At 50.7% G+C, this 22193-nt stretch overlaps 1 protein-coding gene across 1 annotated transcript in view; it reads right to left on the bottom strand.

The window, feature by feature from the left end:
- The window catches only part of LOC127587385 (mucin-5AC-like), a 279133-nt gene that overhangs the window by 31439 nt on the left and 225501 nt on the right, over positions 1–22193 (bottom strand). The window contains exons 33-42 of the mRNA XM_052045684.1: positions 19837–19932; positions 17618–17713; positions 16868–16963; positions 15801–15896; positions 15477–15572; positions 13437–13532; positions 5899–5994; positions 5141–5236; positions 4216–4311; positions 2167–2262 (exon numbers count right to left, since the gene is read on the bottom strand). Coding sequence (XP_051901644.1) covers positions 2167–2262; positions 4216–4311; positions 5141–5236; positions 5899–5994; positions 13437–13532; positions 15477–15572; positions 15801–15896; positions 16868–16963; positions 17618–17713; positions 19837–19932 — 960 coding nt within the window. The remainder of the gene's footprint in view (positions 1–2166; positions 2263–4215; positions 4312–5140; positions 5237–5898; positions 5995–13436; positions 13533–15476; positions 15573–15800; positions 15897–16867; positions 16964–17617; positions 17714–19836; positions 19933–22193) is intronic.

Genomic DNA, 22193 nt, shown 5'->3' with positions numbered 1-22193 from the left:
AGTCATTCATCCCTCTGATCTCCATCCGTCGTCCTTTCTGACCTCAGTCAGTCCATCACTCTCCCAGTTACACCCTCTCCCTCCACTCATCATTCTCCCTAACCCTCTCCAACACCCACAGTGGCCCCACCCTCACAGCCCACCAAAGCCAACCTCAATACCTGACCCCAGTGATCGCTCCACGACACAAGCTTTCCACAAAGACCCAACGTTGCTTCATACCTTCACCATTCTCTGATGCCCAAATCCTACAACACCCTCTCATATCCCAACACTTGATACACTCCCTGATACAACGCAGCTCCCGATGTCAATAATCTCCACGTACCCTCCAATATTCCCACAGTCCAAGTGTCCAGTGTCTTCCCACCGCTCCCTCTGTGCCTCAACCAACCAGGCAGACAGCCCCCCATATGGTGACCATTCTCCTATCGCTCAGCCACCCCATTCCAACTCCTCCCATTCGATCAGCCCAGGCTCGGCAAGTGATCCCCTGAAGCCCACATTTCCTGATCTCCATGCCAGTGAACAAATTGATGTTCATAACTTTGCAGCTGGTTATCAACACTGGCTCTCAACATCACTGAAGACTCCCATCCACTTCCTCACCCAGATCCCATTCTTTCCTGAAGGTGTCTGAAATATCCCCAGTGACCGCTCAAATTCCCTCAGTTACCAAACCCCAGGCCTCTCTTCTACTGCTCTGACTGCCAACCAATCTCATCCAGTCCCATGAATGAGCCTCAGATCAAGGTGCTGATTGTCCAGCGTGGAGACTGGCACTGTCCCTTTGAGTGATGTCAGACGCTGCTGAAGTTCGGCACAGAGGCGAGGCATAAACAACCAACACTATCATTCACTTCCCTGCTGCACTGCATACCCAGAAGTTGAATTAGTCTGCGAGAAGTTCTATATCACAGCATGAGTGAGATTGATGGAAAAATCACACACTCAAGACTTGGTACGTGAGAATGTGTCTCCCGCTGGTACAGAGGATGGTTCCTGAGTGAGCTCTCCAGATTATGATCGTTTGGGCTGTTTACTTTGGGAAGTGTCTGGGTCTGGAATAGAGATGTGTGTGTGTCGGAGGGGGGATCCACCTCATCACTGCTTTCTTATACACTGAGCCTGTGTGCACTCAGATGTCACTAACACCCAGTGTATTTCAAGGTCCTGATCCTTCAACATTCTGTCCGAAATTGAGACCCTCCAAGTGTCCTCTGGTGCCCAGACTACTTAAACCTCCACACTCCACCAGTGCCTTCTCCCCCAGACAAACCTCATTGTGCAACATACAGAGCCCTCCTAATCACACAACCACACAGGGCCACAATCACACTCCCTCGGTAGGTCGGGTCCATTCATCTGCTGAAGCCCATGTTTTCTGATCACAGGACGGTTTACTGATCTGCGCTCATGTCCTGCTGCAGTTCCAGCTCTGGTTCTGGTCTTCAGTGAAGACTCCACCCTGTTCCCTGCCCCAAGCCCCAATCGTTAGTCACAGATTTATACTGCATGGACACAGGCCATTTGACCGAGGATGTCCACACCGACCAGTGGGAACCAGTGTTAATCCGCTCGCCCAGCACAGCCCAGATCTTCGATCCTTCGGCCCTTCAACTGCTCGCCTGGACACCTTTTAATGCTGTCAGTGACTCTGATTGCACAATTCTCTCCGGCAGTGTATGCCAGCTTGTCACCACTCTCTGGATGCAAAATGTGCCCACCCCCTCAGATCCCCACTAAATATCTTACACCTGCGCCTAAATCTAGTTCATCTGGTTTCATTCACCTCTGTTAAGTTGAGATGTTTCCTACACTTTACCCGATCCATGCCCTCATAAATTTGCATACATTTTATATATCCTGCCTGAAGGTCACTCCAAACCCACCCATTGGCCGCTTTCATTCCCTCAACCACCAGACACCAGGTTCCAGTCCTCCTGCACTATGCACTGACCCATCTCCACACAAATTCATGGAGCAGTTGATTCCAGAAAAGTTCACCACCCTCTCCAGAGGTTTCGTATGCTTCTGAAGTTGGCAGAGGGGGTAGAAATAATTCCAACGTTCACATACCGCTGAAACACACATCGAACAAGTGAATCCATTCATGACACCTTCTGGGCCACAGATTTGTTCAATGATCCCACTAGCACAAGGTACCTGAGGACATCTCCGTTGATGGGACAGAGGACGGCTCCTGGGTTGGCTCTCCAGTGGATGAACCTTTAGGTTGTTCCCTTGTGGACACCTGGGGGTCTGGAAAAGGAAAAGAGAGAGGGGCGAGTAGAGACACTGAAACATGACATCAGGCTGGACAGGAGTTTAGTGAATAGAGGACTGGAGAAGTGGAGAAAACAGAATCATTCAGTGCCTCACCATAGACGTCCATAACTCCTCCACAGACATCCATTAGTCCATGTCACTGCCCTCAGTCGGGGTTGGGGTGAACTTCAGGGACAATGAGGGGAGCAACGTTCCCTTCAATGATCCCCACCACTCCTATCTGAGCTTGCAGACCCTGCTGGGGAGGTGGTCAACACAAACCAACTTTTCCAGACATTGCTCCCTTGGATAGTTGAGTTGTGTTTGACTGTTGATGTGCATTAAGAAAATAGCAGTCAATAGGAAAGGCTAAACAAATAAAAGCTCCAACGGGTGGCCAGGGTGGAACTAAACATGAGGGAGTTGTCCAGGGAACCACCACTTCCTGTGGATCTGGGTGGGTGGGGAACGGGGGAAATACAAACTTATGCACAGCTGCTTGGGATGAAGGGAACGGGTGGGATCATTACTGCCATCAGTGATGTACCAGTGTTGAGCACCACAAACCTCCAACCACATGCACAACACACTTCTCCCAGGTAATCCACACCTCCTCCCTCACTCGATCCTTCCCACTCACCTGTGACCAACCCTCTTTCCTTATTGTCCATCCTTCCCTCCTCAGTCACTCAAGCCCCTGACCATAATTCTCCCTCTCTCCTTGGTCATGCCAGCTGATATATTCCGTCCATCCCTCCCATCACTCACTCCATCCCTCTCCTTTCATTCACCACAATCACTCCTCAGTAGCTCTACTTCTGTCTCTTCACCCAGGACGTGCCTTTTCTCAGTTCCACCCTCTCTACAATCACTCTGTCCCCCTCTTCCCTGCCAACCCATTCCACTCAGTCAACCCACACCCTTCCCGTCACTGCACCACCCTCCTCTTCAATTAACCCCCTTCATTAGTTCACCACTTCATCCTCTTTCCAATTCCCTCCATCCCACACTCACATCCAAACTCCCCTCTTTCTCCCTCTCGCTCTCCCCTATCACCCTTCGCCTCCGGGGTTCACAAGTTCTCCCCGCTGCAATCCATGACTTTCTATGCAGTCATTTTCCCATCTCCAGTCAATCCTCCTCTACAATCCGTGACCCCATCCCGCAGTTACTGCACCTCTCTCTGCTTAGTCACTCCACCCACTCCCTCCAACACCCACAGTACAACCCACACAGCCCACCAATCCCAACCCCATTCCCTGACTCTATTTATCACTCCACAACACAAACTTTGCACAGAAACCCAACATTTCTTCAAACATCTAACATCCTCTGATGCCAGAATCCTACAATGCGCTCTAATGCCCCAACCTCCCAAACGCGATCTGTTGCCCTGACATTGTGCCCTCCAACATCATAAACCCTCAAGTGCCCAACATCCACCCACCTCTCTAGTTGCACCTGGACAATCTAGTCCTCCGAAACCTTGACCATCCATGTCCAACGTAGGCCAATCACTGACCGCACAGTCTTCCACCCATCTCCAAAAGTACCGGTCTATTGATCTCTGCACCATTTACCTAATTGTCCTTCATAACCCTGGTTCTCTTGGTCGAGCCTGGCTGCTGTACTTAGTGAAGAACCCATCATGCTCCCTCTGCTCGACTGTGAACTTTACTGAAGCTGATTCAAACATCCCCAATGACCACTGAAATCTCATTGCCAGCAAACATCTGGTGTGGCCTCCATCCCCATGAAGCAACCTCCGAGCATATCACATTGTCCATCGTCGGTACGTGCACAATTCTCTGAGTGGTCTCGGTCACTGCTGAAGTTGGTCGTGGTGGGGTCAGAGGGAACAACTGTCTCTGTCACTCATGTCCCATTGCACTGCACATCAAGCAGGTGAAGCAGCTGGCTGCCACAGAGAGAGAATGGACTTGGTACCTGAGGATGTATCTTCTGCTGGGACAGAGGATGGTTCCCAGGTGGGCTCTCCGGTTGATGATTCTTTGGGATGCTTCCTTGTGGATGTCTCCGTGTCTGGAATACAGGAACAGAGACACAGGAGGGTGGAACAAATGGGTTGTTGGGCTTGGACAGGAGTTCTGACAATGGATGGTTGGGTCTATGGCAAAAATATCATCCAAGCTCCCTTCACCAGCTCTCCCTCCCAACCCTCTGTCATTCTATAATATGCCCCTCAAGTGTTGGCCCAGATGAATTTCAGCCACTAAACGTGTGGAGCAGCGTTCCCTTCAATGAACCCCTCCACTGACACCCGAGCTTTCAGACCCTGCAGGGGTGGTGGTCAAACCCAGACCAGGTTCACCAGTTGTTGCTCCCCGGAGTTCCCGCGTTGTGTCCGAGTGTAGATCTGTAACAGCAGTGAGGTACATGGAGAAATGGGAAATCACTGGAGGGATGGGAGGTAATGTCATGATAAACCAGTGTCAAAAAGGTCGCACCTCCAACCCCACATTGGCATTCAGAACCCTGCTGCTGGTTGCCAACCCCGGCTGTCATACTCAGTGAAGACTCCCAGCTGCTCCCTCACCCAGATCCTGAGAGTTCCTGAAGGCAACTGAAACGTTACCAGGGACTACTTAAATTCCCCCAACCACCAAACCTCGGGTCTCACTCTTCATATTCTGGCCACCAATCTCTCTCACCAAGCACCATGAACCAGGCTCAGATCAAGGTGCTAATTGATCCCCTCAAGACATCTCAGATGGTGCTGAATTTTGGAACTGCGCTGTGAGAGAAACAACTGACACCGACATTCACCCCTCTGCTGCACTGCATGTCCAACAGGCAATCGGTCCACGAGAGTGAGAGATTAAATAAACCTCACAGACACAAGACTTGGTACCTGAGGATGCCTCCCTCACTGGGACAGAGGCAAATTCCTGGGTGGGCTCTCCAGTTGGTGATTCACTCTGCTGTTCATTTCGGGAAGTCTTCAGCCCTGGAATAAAGGAACAGAGGCATGCGAGTGCATCCAACCCAACTTGCACTGTGATATCACTGGGATATCCAAGGGCCCTCTGCTGTGCAGATCCTCCGTGTACTCCGTTCTTCTTAACCTCCAGTGTACTCCAAGTCCCTTACACTCCAACATGCTCCCTGATACCGGGACCCTCCAAGTGTCCTCTGGTGTGCAGACATCTTGCTGGAATCCCTTGTAAATACATTAACCCTTACCCTGAGTTGATGTCCTCTAGCTTTATTCACTTCTGATAATAGGAAATGTTTCCTGCAGTCAACCCGATCATTACCACTCATAAATTTATGACGCAGACTTGTCTCCCATGCCTGAAGGACACTCCAAACCTACTCCTTGGCCACTTTCCTTTCCTCGACTAGAAACAACAGATCTCAGTCCTCCTGCTCTGTCGACTGACCCATGTTCACACCCTGAACTACACCAGCCTCCTTCCAAGGCTGACCATTCTGGGTAAGTGCACCTACCCTTTCCAGAGGTCTCAGGCACTTCTGAAATTGGCAGCAAGGGGTAGAACTGACTCCAGCTATCACATCCTGCTGTAATTCACATCTACGTGAATCAACTCACTGGAGCTTTGAGGCCAGAGCCTTGTTGAATGACTCCATTGACACATGTTTTGGTACCTGAGGACGTGTCTGCTGCTGTGACAGAAGACGGCTCCTGTGTGGATGCTCCATTGGATGATTCTCTGGATGGTTCCCTTGAGGAAGTCTCTGGGCCTGGAATAAAGGAACAGACACATGGGAGATTGGAAGCAGCAAAGCAGGTCATCAGGCTGGGACAGGAGTTTGGGGAAGAGAGCCTTGGTGTCGGGAGAAACCAACATCATGCGACTCCCTTCTATAACTCACCCTCCCGAAGCTCTCTTCCTCCAGATAACTCCACTCAGTCACAGCCAGGTTCAGCTTCAATGGCAGAACATGGGGATCAGTGTTCCCTTCAATGATCCCCACTACTGATCACGGAGCTTGCAGAATCTGGTGGGATTGTGGTCCATTGGGGACTGTGTCTCTCCTTTCTCTCCAGCAACCTCTCCCCTCCATCCTGTCACAGTTCCCATCTCTCCTTCCTCATTCATTCCCTGAGTCATTCTTCCCTCTGATCTCCATCCGTCCTCCTCTCTCACCTCAGTCAGTCCATCACTCTCCCAGTTACACCCTCTCCCTCCACTCATCATTCTCCCTAACCCTCTCCAACACCCACAGTGCCTCCACCCTCAATTCCTGAATTCAGTGATCACTCCATGACATAAGTTTTCCACAAAGACCGAACATTGCTTCATACCTTCACCATTCTCTGATGCCCAAATTCTATAACACCCTCTCAGACCCCAACACCTCATATGTTCCCTGATAAATCATGCCTCCCGATGTCAACAACCTCCACTTAACCTCTAATATTCCCACAATCCAAGTGTCCAGTATGTCCCCACCCATCACTCTGTGCATCAACCCAGCAGGCATCCCAGCCCCGCCACACACGATGACCACTCTTCTATCCCTCAGCACCCCATCCCAACTCCTCCCATTCGATCAGCCCAGGCTCGGCCAGTGATTCCCTGAAGCCCACATTTCCTGATCTCCATGCCAGTGAACAAATTGATGTTCATAACTTTGCCGCTGGTTATCAACACTGGCTATCAGCATCACTGAAGACTCCCATGCACTTCCTCACCCAGATCCCATTCGTTCCTGAAGGTGTCTGAAATATCCCCAGTGACCGCTCAAATTCCCTCAGTTACCAAACCCCAAGCTTCTGTTCTCCTGCTCTGACTGCCAACCACTCTCATCCAGTCCCATGAATGAGCCTCAGATCAAGGTGCTGATTGTCCAGCGTGGAGACTGGCACCGTCCCTTTGAGTGATTTCAGACACTGCTGAAGTTCGGCACAGAGGGGAGGCATGAACAACCAACACCGTCATTCACTTCCCTGCTGCACTGCACGCCCAGAAGGTGAATCAGTCTGCGAGAAGTTCTATATCACAGTATGAGTGAGATTGATTGAAACATACACACTCAAGACATGATACGTGAGGATGTGTCTCCCGCTGGGACAGAGGACGGTTTCTGAGTGAGCCCTCCAGATTATGATCGTTTGGGCTGTTTACTTTGGGCAGTGTCTGGTTCTGGAATAAAGATGTGTGTGTGTGGGGGGATCCTCCTCGTCACTGCTATCTTATACACTGAGGCTGTGTGCACTCAGATGTCACGAGCACCCAGTGTATTCCAAGGCCCTGATCCTTCAACATTCAGTCCAAAATTGAGACCCTCCAAGTGACCTCTGGTGCTCAGACTACTTAAACCTCCACACTCCACCAGTGCCTTCTCCCCCAGACAAGCCTCATTGTGCAACATACAGAGCCCTCCTAATTACACAACCACACAGGGCCACAATCACACTCCCACGGTAGGTCAGGTCCATTCATCTGCTGAAGCCCATGTTTTCTGATCACAGGACGGTTTACTGATCTGTGCTCATGTCCTGCTGCAGTTCCAGCTCTGGTTCTGGTCTTCAGTGAAGACTCCACCAAGTCCCCTGCCCCAAGCCCAAATCCTTAGTCACAGATTCATACTGCATGGACACAGGCCATTTCGCCCAGGATGTCCACACCGACCAGTGGGAACCAGTGTTAATCCCCTCTCCCAGCACAGCCCAGATCTTCTATCCTTAGGCATTTCAACTGCTCATCTGGACCCCTTCAAATGCTGTCAGTGACTCTGATTGCACCACTCTCTCCGGCAGTGTATGCCAGGTTGTCAACACTCTCTGGATGCAAAATGTGTCCACCCCCTCAGACCCCCACTCAATATCTTACACCCGCGCCTAAATCTAGTTCTTGTGGTTTCATTCACCTCTGTTAAGTTCAGATGTTTCCTACACTTTACCTGATCTATGCCCTCATAAATTTTCATAGATTTTATATATCCTGCCTGAAGGTCACACCAAACCCACACACCAGCCTCTTTCACTCCCTCAACAACCAGACGCCAAGTCCCAGTCCTCCTGCACTATCCACGGACCCATCTCCACACAAATTCATGGAACATTCTCCATCCATATAGTTGATTCCAGAAAAGTTCACCATCCTCTCCAGAGGTTTCGTACGCTTCTGAAGTTGGCAGAGGGGGTAGAACTAATTCCAACATTCACATCCCGCTGAAACACACATCGAACAAGTAAATCCATTCATGACACATTCTGGGCCACAGACTTGTTCAATGATTCCACTGGCAGAAGTGAATAGAGGACTGGAGAAGTGGAGAATCCAGAATCATTCAGTACCTCTCCATAGACTTCCACTGCTACTACACAGACATCCATTAGTCCATGTCACGGCCCTCAGTCGGGGTTGGGGTGAATTTCAGGGACAATGAGGGGAGCAATGATCCCCACCACTCCTATCTGAGCTTGCAGACCCTGCTGGGGAGGTGGTCAACCCAAACCAACTTTTCCAGACATTGCTCCCTTGGATAGTTGAGCTGTTTTCGACTGTTGATGTGCATTAAGCAAATAGCAGTCAATAGGAAAGGCTAAACAAATAAAAGCTCCAACGGGTGGCCATGGTGGAACTAAACATGAGAGAGTTGTCCAGTGAATCACCACTTCCTGTGGATCTGGGTGGGTGGGGAACGGGGGAAAAACAAACTTATGAACAGCTGCTTGGGATGGAGGGAACGGGTGGGATCATTACTGCCATCAGTGATGTACCAGTGTTGAGCACCACAAACCTCCAACCACATGCACAACACACTTCTCCCAGGTAATCCACACCTGCTCCTTCACTCGATCCTTCCCACTCACCTGTGACCAACCCTCTTTCCTTATTGTCCATCCTTCCCTCCTCAGTCTCTCAATCCCCTGACCATAATTCTCCGTCTCTGCTTGGTCATGCCAGCTGATATATTCCGTCCATCCCTCCCATCAGTCACTCCAACCCTCTCCTTTCATTCACCACAATCACTCCTCAGTAGCTCTACTTCTGTCCCCTCATCCAGGACGTGCCTTTCCTCAGTTCCACCCTCTCTATAATCGCTCTGGCCCCCTCTTCCCTGCCAACCCATTCCACTCAGTCAACCCACACCCTTCCCGTCCCTGCACCACCCTCCTCTTCAACTAACCCCCTTCATTAGTTCACATCACTTCATCCTCTTTCCAATTCCCTCCATCCCACACTCACATCCCTGCTCTCCTCTTTCTCCCCCTCCCTCTCCCCTATCACCCTTCGCCTCCCGAGTTCACCAGTTCTCCCCGCTGCAATCCATCCCTTTCTATGCAGTCATTTTCCCATCTCCAGTCAATGCTCCTCTTGTCCGTGATGCCATCCCTCTGTTACTCCAGCCCCTCTGCTCAGCCACTCAACCCACTCTCTCCAACACCCACAGTACAACCCACACAGCCCATCAATACCAACCCCATTCCCTGATTCTATTTATCACTCCACAACACAAACTTTCCACAGAAACCCAACATTGCTTCAAATATCTAACATTCTCTGATGCCCAAATCCTACAATGTCCTCGAATGCCCCAACCTCTCAAACACTGCCTGCTGCCCTGACGTTTTGTGCCCTCTAACATCACAAACCCTCATGTGCCCAACATCCACCCATCTCTCTAGTTGTGCCTGGACCCTCTAGTCCTCCGAAACCCTTACCATCCAGGTCCAACTTAGCCCATTTATTGAGCCCGCAATCTTCCATCCATCTCCAAAAGCCCAGGTTTATTGATCTTTGCACCATTTACCCAATTGTCGTTCATAACCCTGGTTCTGTTGGTCAAGCCCGGCTGCTGTACTTAGTGAAAAAAACCATCATGCTTCCTCTGCTCGAATGTGAACTTTACTGATGCTGATTCAAACATCTCCAATGATCAGTAAAATCTCTTTGCCAGCAAACACCAGGTGTAGCCTCCATCCCCATGAAGCAACTTCAGAGCATGTCACATTGTCCATCATGGGTATGTGCACAATCCTCTGAGAGGTCTCGGTCACTGCTGAAGTTGATCTTGGGGGGATGGAGGGAAAACTGTCACTGTCACTCACGCCCCACTGCTCTGCACATCCAGCAGGTGAAGCAGTGATTGACAGCTGCCTGACAGAGAGGGAAAATGGACCCTCAAACACACGGCTTGGTACCTAAGGATGTACCGGTGAACTGGCGATTAGGCTTGCGCAGGAATTCTGACAACGGATGTTAGGGTCTATAGCAGAAAACTATCCATGCACCCTTCACCAGCTCTCCCTTCAAACCCTCTGTCATTCTATTATATGCCCCTCAGTCTTTGCCCAGATGAATTTCAGGCATTAAACATGTGGAGCGGTGTTCCCTTCATTGAACCCCTGCACTGATACCTGAACTTTCAGACCCTGCAGGGGTGGTGGTCAATCCCAGACCAGTTGTTGCTCCCTGGAGTTCCCGCGTTGTGTCCAAGTGTAGATCTGTTACAGCAGTGAGGTAGATGGAAAAGTGGGAAGACACTGGAGAGATCGGGGGTAACATCATGATAAACCAGTGTCAAAAAGGTCGCATCTCCGACCCCAAACACACAATCCTCCAATGCCATTCACACCTTCCTCTTCAGTCAACCCTCCTCTCTCACCTCAGCTCCCAGCCCTCGCTCCTTACCATCCATCCCTCCTTCCTGGGGCATTGAAATCTCCCTCCTCAATTCTCCTCTTTCCACAATCACTTCCAACTCTCTGCATTCACTCCATCTTTCTCTGGTTAGTCACTCCATCCATCTCTCCTCACTCACTGCCACACTTTCTCCTCAGACATTTGCTGCTCACTCAGTACATCAGCCTTGCTTCAGCTGGGTCACACCATCCCTCCATCTTTCCTCTCCATTCACTTCATTCTTTCCTGAAACCTCTCCCCTCCATCCCATCAGGGTTCCCATCTCTCCTTCCTCATTCCTCCACTCTGGAGTTACCAGTTCTTCTTCCTTGTGACCCCTGTCAGTCCATCCCTCTCCTGGATTCCCAGCATCCTCTCTCCAACACTCACAGAGCCTCAACCGTCACAAGTCACCAATGCAACCCCAATTCCTGACCCTCTTCATCATTCCACGACAACACTGCTTCAAACCTCCACCATTCTCCACTGCCCAAGTCTTACAATGCCCTCTAATGCCCCAACACTTCAAACTCTGCCCAGCACCACAACACTCTGTGCCCCTCATGTCACAAACCTCCATGTACCCAACATGTACCCATCTCTCCAACTGGGCCTGAGCCCTCCAGTCTTCCCCCGTATGATGACCAGCCTCCCATCACTCAGCCACTCCATCACATCGCCCTTCATTTGATCAGCCCAAACACAGTTAGTGATCCCCTTTAGCCCACATTTATGGACCTCCATGTTACAGACCACATTGGCATTCAGAACCCTGCTGCTGGTTGCCAACCCCGGCTGTCATCCTCAGTGAAGACTCCCAGCTGCTCCCTCACCCAGATCCTGAGAGTTCCTGAAGGCACCTGAAACGTTTCCAGGGACTACTTAAATATCCCCAACCACCAAACCTCGGGTCTCACTCTTCATATTCTGGCCACCAACCTCTCTCACCAAGCACCATGAACCAGGCTCAGATCAAGGTGCTAATTGATCCCCTCAAGACATCTCAGATGGCGCTCCACGACACAAGCTTTCCACAAACACCCAACATTGCTTCATACCTTCACCATTCTCTGATGCCCCAATCCTACAACACCCTCTCATACCCCAACACTTGATACACTCCCTCATACCCACACCTCCCCTTGTCATTAACCTCCACATACCCTCTCATATTCCCACAATCTAAGTGTCCAGTTTGTTCCCAGCACTCCCTCTCTGCCTCAACCCACCAGGCATCCACACACACCCCCCACTCGATGACCAGTCTCCTATCCTTCAGCCACCCCATCCCAACTCCTCCCATTCGATCAGCCCAGGCTCAGCCAGTGATCCCCTGCAACACACATTTCCTGATCTCCATGCCAGTGAACAAATTGATGTTCATAACCTTTGGGAAGTCTCTGGGTCTGGAATAGAGATATGTGTGTGTGTGTGTGTGTGTGTGTGGGGGGGGGGGGGGGGCGGCTGGTGGTTGGGACCCTCCTTGTCACTGCTATCTTATACATGAGACTGTGTGCACTCAGATGTCCCCAGCACCCAGCGTTTTCCAAGGCCCTGATCCTTCAATATTCTGTCCGATATCGAGACCTTCCAAGTGAACTCTGGTGCCCAGGTTTCTTACAGCTCCACACTCCACCAGTGCCTTGTCCCCCAGACAAGCCACATCGTGCAACATACAGAGACCTCCTGTCTCCTGTGCACTGGGGCCACAATCACCCTCCCCCAGTGGATCAGGTCCATTGATCTGCTGAAACCCATGCTTTCTGATCACAGGATGGTTCACTGATCTGCGCTCATGTCCTGCTGCAGTTCCAGCTCTGGTTCTGGTCTTCAGTGAAGACTCCACCCTGTTCCCTGCTCCAAACCCCACTCTTTACTTACAGATTCAAACTGCATGTACACAGGCCATTTGGCCAAGGATGTCCACACCGACCAGTGGGAACCAGTGTCAATCCCCTTTCCCAGCTTAGCCCAGATCGTCTATCCTTCGGCCTTTCAACTACTCGTCTCGACACTTACAAATACTGTCAGTGACTCTGCTTCCACCACTCTCTCCGGCAGTGTATGCCAGGTGGTCACACTCCTGGGTGCAAAAGGTGCCCACACCCTCAGATCCCCACTCAATCTCTTACCACTGAGCTTAAGTCTATGTCCTCTGGTTTCATTCACCTCTGTTAAGTTGAGATGTTTCCTCCAGTTTACCTGATCCATACCCCTCATAAATTTAAATACATTTTATATATCCTGCCTGAAAGTCACTCCAAACCCATCCACCGGCCTCTTTCATTTCCTCAAGCACCAAACATGATGTCCCAGTCCTCCTGCTCTATCCGCCGACCCATCTACACACAATCTCCTGGATCATCCTCTATCCAAGACAGGTGATTCCAGAAAAGTTCACCACCCTCTGCAGAGGCCTCGGCTGCTTCTGAAGTGGGTAGTGGGGGTGGAACTAATTCCAACATTCACATCCCACTGAAACACACATCACACAAGTGAATCGGCTACAGACTTGTTAAATGACCCCACTGACACAAGACTTGGTACCTGAGGATGTCTCCCCTGCTGGGACAGAGTACGGTTCCAGGGTTGGCTCTCCAGTGGATGATCCTTTAGGTTGCTCCCTTCGGGATGTCTGGGGGTCTGGAATTAGGAACAGAGACAGCGGCGAGTAGAGACACTGAAACAAGACATCAGGCAGGGACAGGAATTTGCTGAATAGAGAACTGGGTGAGTGGAGAAACCAGAATCATTCAGTGCCTCTCCATAGACTTCCATTGCTCCTCCACAGACATCCATTAGTCCATGTCACTGCCCTCAGTCGGGCTTGGGGTGAATTTCAGGGACAATGTGGGGAGCAACGTTCCCTACAATGATCCCCACCACTGCCACTTCAGATTGCAGACCCTGCTGGGGTGGTGGTCAACCTAAACCAACTTCTCCAGACATTGCTCCCTTGGGTATTTGAGTTGTGTCCGACCGTTGATGTGGATCAAGAGAATGGCAGTCGATTGGAAAGGCAAAACAGATATGTGTTCCAATGGCTGGCCAGGGTGGAACTAAACATGAGAGAGTGGTCCAGGAAAGCAGCTCTTCCTGCGGATCTGGGTGGGAGGCGAACAGGGGGAAATACAAACTTATGCACAGCTGCTTGGGATGGAGGGAACGGGTGGGATCATTACTGCCATCAGTGATGTACCAGTGTTGAGCACCACAAACCTCCAACCACATGCACAACACACTTCTCCCAAGTAATCCACACCTCCTCCCTCACTCGATCCTTCCCACTCACCTGTGACCAACACTCTTTCCTGATTTTCCATCCTTCCCTCCTCAGTCACTCAATCCCCTGACCATAATTCTCCCTCTCTCCTTGGTCATGCCAGCTGATATATTCCGTCCATCCCTCCCATCACTCACTCCATCCCTCTCCTCTCATTCACCACAATCACTCCTCAGCAGCTCTACTTCTGTCCCCTCACCCAGGACGTGCCTTTCCTCACTTCCACCCTCTCTACAATCGCTCTGTCCCCCTCTTCCCTGCCAACCCATTCCACTCAGTCAACCCACACCCTTCCCGTCACTGCACCACCCTCCTCTTCAATTAACCCCCTTCATTAGTTCACCACTTCATCCTCTTTCCAATTCCCTCCATCCCACACTCCCATCCCTCCTCTCCTCTTTCTCCCCCTCCCTCTCCCCTATCACCCTTCACCTCCCGAGTTCACCACTTCTCCCCGCTGCAATCCATCCCTTTCTATGCTGTCATTTTCTCATCTCCAGTCAATCCTCCTCTTCAGTCCGTGACCCCATCCCTCTCTTTCTCTGCTCAGTCACTCCAACACCCACAGTACAACCTACACAGCCCACCAATACCAACCCCATTCCCTGACTCCACAACACAAACTTTCCACAGAAACCCAACTTTGCTTCAAACATCTAACATCCTCTGATGGCCAAATCCTGCAATACCCTCGAATGCCCCAACCTCTCAAACACTGCCTGCTGCCCTGACACGGTGCCCTCCAACATCACAAACGCTCGTGCCCAACATCCACCCATCTCTCTAGTTGTGCCTGGACCCTCTAGTCCTCTGAAACCTTGACCATCCAGGTCCAACTTAGCCCATTTATTGAGCCCGCAATCTTCCATCCATCTCCAAAAGACCAGGTTTATTGATCTTTGCACCATTTACCCAATTGTCGTTCATAACCCTGGTTCTGTTGGTCAAGCCCGGCTGCTGTACTTAGTGAAGAACCCATCATGCTCCCTCTGCTAGACTGTGAACTTTACTGAAGCTGATTCAAACATCCCCAGTGACCACTCAAATCTCTTTGCCAGCAAACACCAGGTGTGGCCTCCATCACCATGAAGCAAACCTCAGAGCCTGTCACATTATCCATCGTGGGTATGTGCACAATCATCTGATTGCTCTCGGTGACTGCTGAAGTTGATCTTGGGGGGATGGAGGGAACAACTGTCTCTGTCACTCATGCCCCACTGCACTGCACATCCAGCAGGTGAAGCAGTGTTTGACAGCTGCCTGCCACGGAGGAATAATGGACCCTCAAACACATGGCTTGGTACCTGAGGATGTATCTCCTGCTGGGACTGAAGATGGTTCCTGGGTGGGCTCTCTGGTTGATGATCCTTTGGGATGCTCCATGGTGGAAGTCTTTGTGTCTGGAATACAGGAACAGAGACACAGGAGGGTGGAACAATTAGGCTTGGGCAGGAGTTCTGATAACGGATGTTAGGGTCTATGGCAGAAAGTTATCCAAGCTCCCTTCAACAGCTCTCCCTCCCAACCCTCTGTCATTCTGTTATACGCCCATCAGTCTTGGCCCAGACGAATTTCAGGCACTAAACGTGTGGAGCAGTGCTCCTTTCAATGAACCCCTCCACTGATACCTGAGCTTTCAGACTCTACAGGGGTGGTGGTCAAACCCAGACCAGGTTCACCAGTTGTTGCTGCCCGCAGATTCCGCGTTGTGCCCGAGTGTAGATCTGTAACAGCAGCGAAGTAGAAGGAAAAGAGGGAAGTCACTGGAGAGATGGGGGGTAACGTCATGATAAACCATTGTCAAAAAGGTCACACCTTCAACCCCAAACACACAATCCTCCAATGCAATTCACACCTCCCTCTTCAGCCGACCCTCCTCTCTCACCTCAGCTCCCAGCCCTCGCTCCTTACCATCCATCCCTCCTTCCTGGGGCATTGAAATCTCCCTCCTCAATTCTCCTCTTTCCACAATCACTTCCAACTCTCTGCATTCACTCCATCTTTCTCTGGTTAGTCACTCCATCCATCTCCCCTCACTCGCTGCCACACTTTCTCCTCAGACATTTGCTGCTCACTCAGTACATCAGCCTTGCTTCAGCTGGGTCACACCATCCCTCCGTCTTTCCTCTCCATTCATTTCATTCTTTCCTGAAACCTCTCCCCTCCATCCCATCAGGGTTCCCATCTCTCCTTCCTCATTCCTCCACTCTGGATTTACCAGTTCTTCTTCCCTGTGACACCGTCAGTCCATCCCTCTCCTGGATACCCAACCTCCTCTCTCCAACACTCACAAAGCCTCAACCGTCACAAGTCACCAGTGCAACCCCAATTCCTGACCCTGTTCATCATTCCACGACAGCACTGCTGCCGACAACATAAGACAACTGAAACATTTCCAGGGACTACTTAAATTCCCTCAACCACCAAACCTCCTGTCTCACTCTTCATATTCTGGCCACCAACCTATCTCACCCGGCCCCATGAACCAGCCTCAGACCAAGGTGCTATTTGTTCACCGTGGAAATGGACACCGCACCCTCAAGATATCTCAGATGGTGCTGAAGTTTGGAACTGAGCTGTGAGAGAAACAACTGACACTGTCATTCACCCCTCTGCTGCACTGCGTGTCCAGCAGGCAATCGGTCCACGAGAGAGAGAGAGATGAAATAAACCTCACAGACACAAGACTTGGTACCTGAGGACGTCTCCCTCACTGGGACAGAGGACGTTTCCTGGGTGGGCTCTCCAGTTGATGATCCTCTCGGCTGTTCGCTTGGGGAAGTCTTCAGCTCTGGAATAAAGGAACAGAGGCACGGGAGTGCATCCAACCCACTTTGCACTCTGATGTCACTGGGATATACAAGGGCCCTCTGATGTCCACAGCCGGCATGCACTCTGTTCTTCCTAACCTCTAGTGTACTCCAAGGCCCTGACACTCCAACATGCACCCTGATACCTTGAACCTCCAAGTGTCCTCTGGTGTGCAGACATCTTGCTGGAATCCCTTCTAAATAGCTTAACCCTTACCCTGAATCGACAAACTCTGTCTTTATTCACTTCTGATAAAATGACATGTTTCCTGCAGTCAGCCCAATCAGTCCCCCTCATAAATTTATAATTCAGTCTTGTATATCCTGCCAGAAGGTCACTTCAAACCCACCCACCGGCAACTTTCCAATCCTCGATCCAGATCTCAGTACTCCAGCTCTGTCCAATGATTCACCTCCACACCGTGAACTACACCAGCTTCCGTTCAAGGCTGACCATTCCGGGAATTGCACCCACCTTGACAGAGGTCTCAGGCACTTCTGAAATTGGCAGCGGGGGGTAGAACTGACTCCATCTATCACGTCCTGCTGAAATGCACATCTACAACTGAATCAGCTCACAGCAGCTTAAGGCCGCAGCCTTTGCTGAATGACCCCATTGGCATCAGTCTTGGTACCTGAGGACGTATCTCCTGCTGGGACAGAAGACGGCTCCTGTGTGGATGCTCCATTGGATGATTCTCTGGATGGTTCCCTTGTGGGAGTCTCTGGGCCTGGAATAAAGGAACCGAGACAAAGGAGATTGGAAGCAGCAAAGCAAATCATCAGGCTGGGACAGGAGTTTAGGGAAGAGAGGGCTGGGTCTGTGGAGAAACCAACATCATGCGTCTCCTTTCAATAACTCTCCCTTCCAAAGTTCTGTCCCTCCTGATCACTCTGATCAGTCACAGCCAGGTTCAGCTTCAATGACTGAAAATGGGGATCAGTGTTCCCTTCAATGATCCCCACTACTGATACTGGAGCTTGCAGACTCTGGTGGGTTCGTGGTCAATCGGGGACTGTGTCTGTCCTTTCTCTTCAGCAACCTCTCCCCTCCATCCTGTCTCAGTTCCCATCTCTCCTTCCTCATTCATTCCCTGAGTCATTCTTCCCTCTGATCTCCATCCGTCCTCCTCTCTGACCTCAGTCAGTCCATCACTCTCCCAGTTACACCCTCTCCCTCCACTCATCATTCTCCCTCACCCTCTCCAACACCCACAGTGCCCCCACCCTCACAGCCCACCAAAGCCAACCTCAATTCCTGACCCCAGTCATCGCTCCACGACACAAGCTTTCCACAAACACCCAACATTGCTTCATACCTTCACCATTCTCTGATGCCCAAATCCTACAACACCCTCTCATACCCCAACACTTGATACACTCCCTGATACCCACACCTCCCCTTGTCATTAACCTCCACATACCCTCTCATATTCCCACAATCCAAGTGTCCAGTTTGTTCCCAGCACTCCCTCTCTGCCTCAACCCACCAGGCATCCCCACCCACCCCCCACACGATGACCAGTCTCCTATCCCTCAGCCACCCCATCCCAACTCCTCCCATTCGATCAGCACAGGCTCAGCCAGTGATCCCCTGCAACACACATTTCCTGATCTCCATGCCAGTGAACAAATTGATGTTCATAACCTTTGGGAAGTCTCTGGGTCTGGAATAGAGATATGTGTGTGTGTGTGTGTGTGTGTGTGTGTGTGTGTGTGTGTGTGTGTGTGTGTGTGTGTGTGTGTGTGTGTGTGTGTGTGTGGGGTGGGGGTGGTGGTTGGGACCCTCCTTGTCACTGCTGTCTTATACATGAGACTGTGTGCACTCAGATGTCCCCAGCACCCAGCGTTTTCCAAGGCCCTGATCCTTCAATATTCTGTCCGATATCGAGACCTTCCAAGTGAACAATGGTGCCCAGGTTTCTTACAGCTCCACACTCCACCAGTGCCTTGTCCCCCAGACAAGCCACATCGTGCAACATACAGAGACCTCCTGTCTCCTGTGCACTGGGGCCACAATCACCCTCCCCCAGTGGATCAGGTCCATTGATCTGCTGAAACCCATGCTTTCTGATCACAGGATGGTTCACTGATCTGCGCTCACGTCCTGCTGCAGTTCCAGCTCTGGTTCTAGTCTTCAGTGAAGACTCCACCCTGTTCCCTGCTCCAAACCCCACTCTTTACTTACAGATTCAAACTGCATGTACACAGGCCATTTGGCCAAGGATGTCCACACCGACCAGTGGGAACCAGTGTCAATCCCCTTTCCCAGCTTAGCCCAGATCGTCTATCCTTCGGCCTTTCAACTACTCGTCTTGACACTTACAAATACTGTCAGTGACTCTGCTTCCACCACTCTCTCCGGCAGTGTATGCCAGGTGGTCACACTCCTGGGTGCAAAAGGTGCCCACACCCTCAGATCCCCACTCAATCTCTTACCCCTGAGCTTAAGTCTATGTCCTCTGGTTTCATTCACCTCTGTTAAGTTGAGATGTTTCCTCCAGTTTACCTGATCCATACCCCTCATAAATTTAAATACATTTTATATATCCTGCCTGAAAGTCACTCCAAACCCATCCACCGGCCTCTTTCATTTCCTCAAGCACCAAACACGTTGTCCCAGTCCTCCTGCTCTATCCGCCGACCCATCTCCACACAATCTCCTGGATCATCCTCCCACCAAGACAGGTGATTCCAGAAAGGTTCACCACCCTCTGCAGAGGCCTCGGCTGCTTCTGAAGTGGGTAGTGGGGGTGGAACTAATTCCAACATTCACATCCCACTGAAACACACATCACACAAGTGAATCGGCTACAGACTTGTTAAATGACCCCACTGACACAAGACTTGGTACCTGAGGATGTCTCCCCTGCTGGGACAGAGTACGGTTCCGGGGTTGGCTCTCCAGTGGATGATCCTTTAGGTTGCTCCCTTCGGGATGTCTGGGGGTCTGGAATTAGGAACAGAGACAGCGGCGAGTAGAGACACTGAAAGAAGACATCAGGCTGGGACAGGAATTTGCTGAACAGAGAACTGGGTGAGTGGAGAAACCAGAATCATTCAGTGCCTCTCCATAGACTTCCATTGCTCCTCCACAGACATCCATTAGTCCATGTCACTGCCCTCAGTTGGGCTTGGGGTGAATTTCAGGGACAATGTGGGGAGCAACGTTCCCTACAATGATCCCCACCACTCCTATCTGAGCTTGCAGACCCTGCTGAGGTGGTGGTCAAACCCAAACCAACTTCCCTAGACATTGCTCCCTTGGGTAGTTGAGTTGTGCTGACTGTTGATGTGGATCAAGAGAATGGCAGTCGATTGGAAAGTTTAAACTAATAAAAGCTCCAACGGGTGGCCAGGGTGGAACTAAACATGAGAGAATGGTCCAGGAAAGAACCACTTCCTTTGGATCTGGGTGGGTGGGGAACGGGGGAAATAGAAACTTATGCACAGCTGTTTGGGATGGAGGGAACGGGTGGGATCATTACTGCCATCAGTGATGTACCAGTGTTGAGCACCACAAACCTCCAGCCACATGCACAACACACTTCTCCCAGGTAATCCACACCTCCTCCTTCACTCGATCCTTCCCACTCACCTGTGACCAAACCTCTTTCCTTATTGTTACCTGCCAGCTGATATATTCCGTCCATCCCTCCCATCAGTCACTCCATCCCTCTCCTTTCATTCACCACAATCACTCCTCAGTAACTCTACTTCTGTCCCCTCACCCAGGACGTGCCTTTCCTTAGTTCCACCCTCTGTACAATCGCTCTGTCCCCCTCTTCCCTGCCAACCCATTCCACTCAGTCAACCCACACCCTTCCCATCACTGCACCACCCTCCTCTTCAATTAACCCCCTTCATTAGTTCACATCACTTCATCCTCTTTCCAATTCCCTTCATCCCACACTCACATCCCTCCTCTCCTCTTTCTCCCCCTCCCTCTCCCCTATCACCCTTCACCTCCCGTTCACCAGTTCTCCCCGCTGCAATCCATCCCTTTCTATGCAGTCATATTCCCATCTCCAGTCAATCCTCCTCTTCTGTCCGTGAGCCCATCCCTCTTTCTCCAGCCCCTCTGCTCAGTCACTCCACCCACTCCTTCCAACACCCACAGTACAACCCACACAGCCCACCAATCCCAACCCCATTCCCTGACTCTATTTATCACTCCAAAACACAGACTTTTCACAGAAACCCAACATTGCTTCAAACATCTAACATCCTCTGATGCCCAAATCCTACAATGCCCTCGAATGCCCCAACCTCTCAAACAATGCCTGCTGCCCTGACATTGTGCCCTCCAACATCACAAACCCTCGTGGCCAACATCCACCCATCTCTCTAGTTGTGCCTGGACCCTCTAGTCCTCTGAAACCTTGACCATCCAGGTCTAACTGAGCCTATTTATTGAGCCCACAACCTTCTATCCATCTCCAAAAGCCCAGGTTTATTGATCTTTGCACCATTTACCCAATTGTCCTTCATCACCCTGGTTCTGTTGGTCAAGCCCGGCTGCTATACTTAGTGAAGAACCCATCATGCTCCCTTTGCTCGACTGTGAACTTTACTGAAGCTGATTCAAACTTCTCCAGTGACCACTCAAATCTCTTTGCCAGCAAACACCAGTTGTCAGGATGTTAGGATACAGAATGTTAGGATAGGGGATGAGGTATGTAGGAACATGTCTAACGTAGTATGTAGTGAAGATGGTAAGAAGGATAGACAGGTGGAAAGCCAGGATAATCTGCTGAACAATAGAAGTCCAACAAAATTAATAGCAGATACCGGACTAAACGTACTGTATTTAAATGCACGTAGCATTAGGAATAAGGTAGATGACCTAGTGGCACAACTACAGGTTAATAAATATGACATTGTGGCAATCACCGAGTCATGGCTTTATGACGGATGTGATTGGGAACTGAATGGCCAGGGGTACACAGTGAATAGGAAGGATAGGCGGGTAGGCAGAGGGGGTGGTGTGGCCATGATTGTTAGTAGTGATATAAAATCGATAGAAAGGAAGGATATTGGGTCAGAGGAGGTGGAATCCTTGTGGGTGGAGCTAAGGAATAGCAATTGTAAAAGGACAATGGTAGCAGTCATATATAGGCCCCCTAATAGCAGTCAGCAAGTGGACGATAAGTCGCAGTTTGAGATAGAAAAAGCATGCCAGAGTGACAATGTGAAGATAATTGTGGGGGA

Source organism: Pristis pectinata, chromosome 40 (genome assembly GCF_009764475.1).
Source record: "Pristis pectinata isolate sPriPec2 chromosome 40, sPriPec2.1.pri, whole genome shotgun sequence".
Lineage (NCBI taxonomy): Eukaryota > Metazoa > Chordata > Chondrichthyes > Rhinopristiformes > Pristidae > Pristis > Pristis pectinata.
Note: the sequence above shows the minus strand (reverse complement) of the source record. Positions and strands in the feature narration are given on the sequence as shown.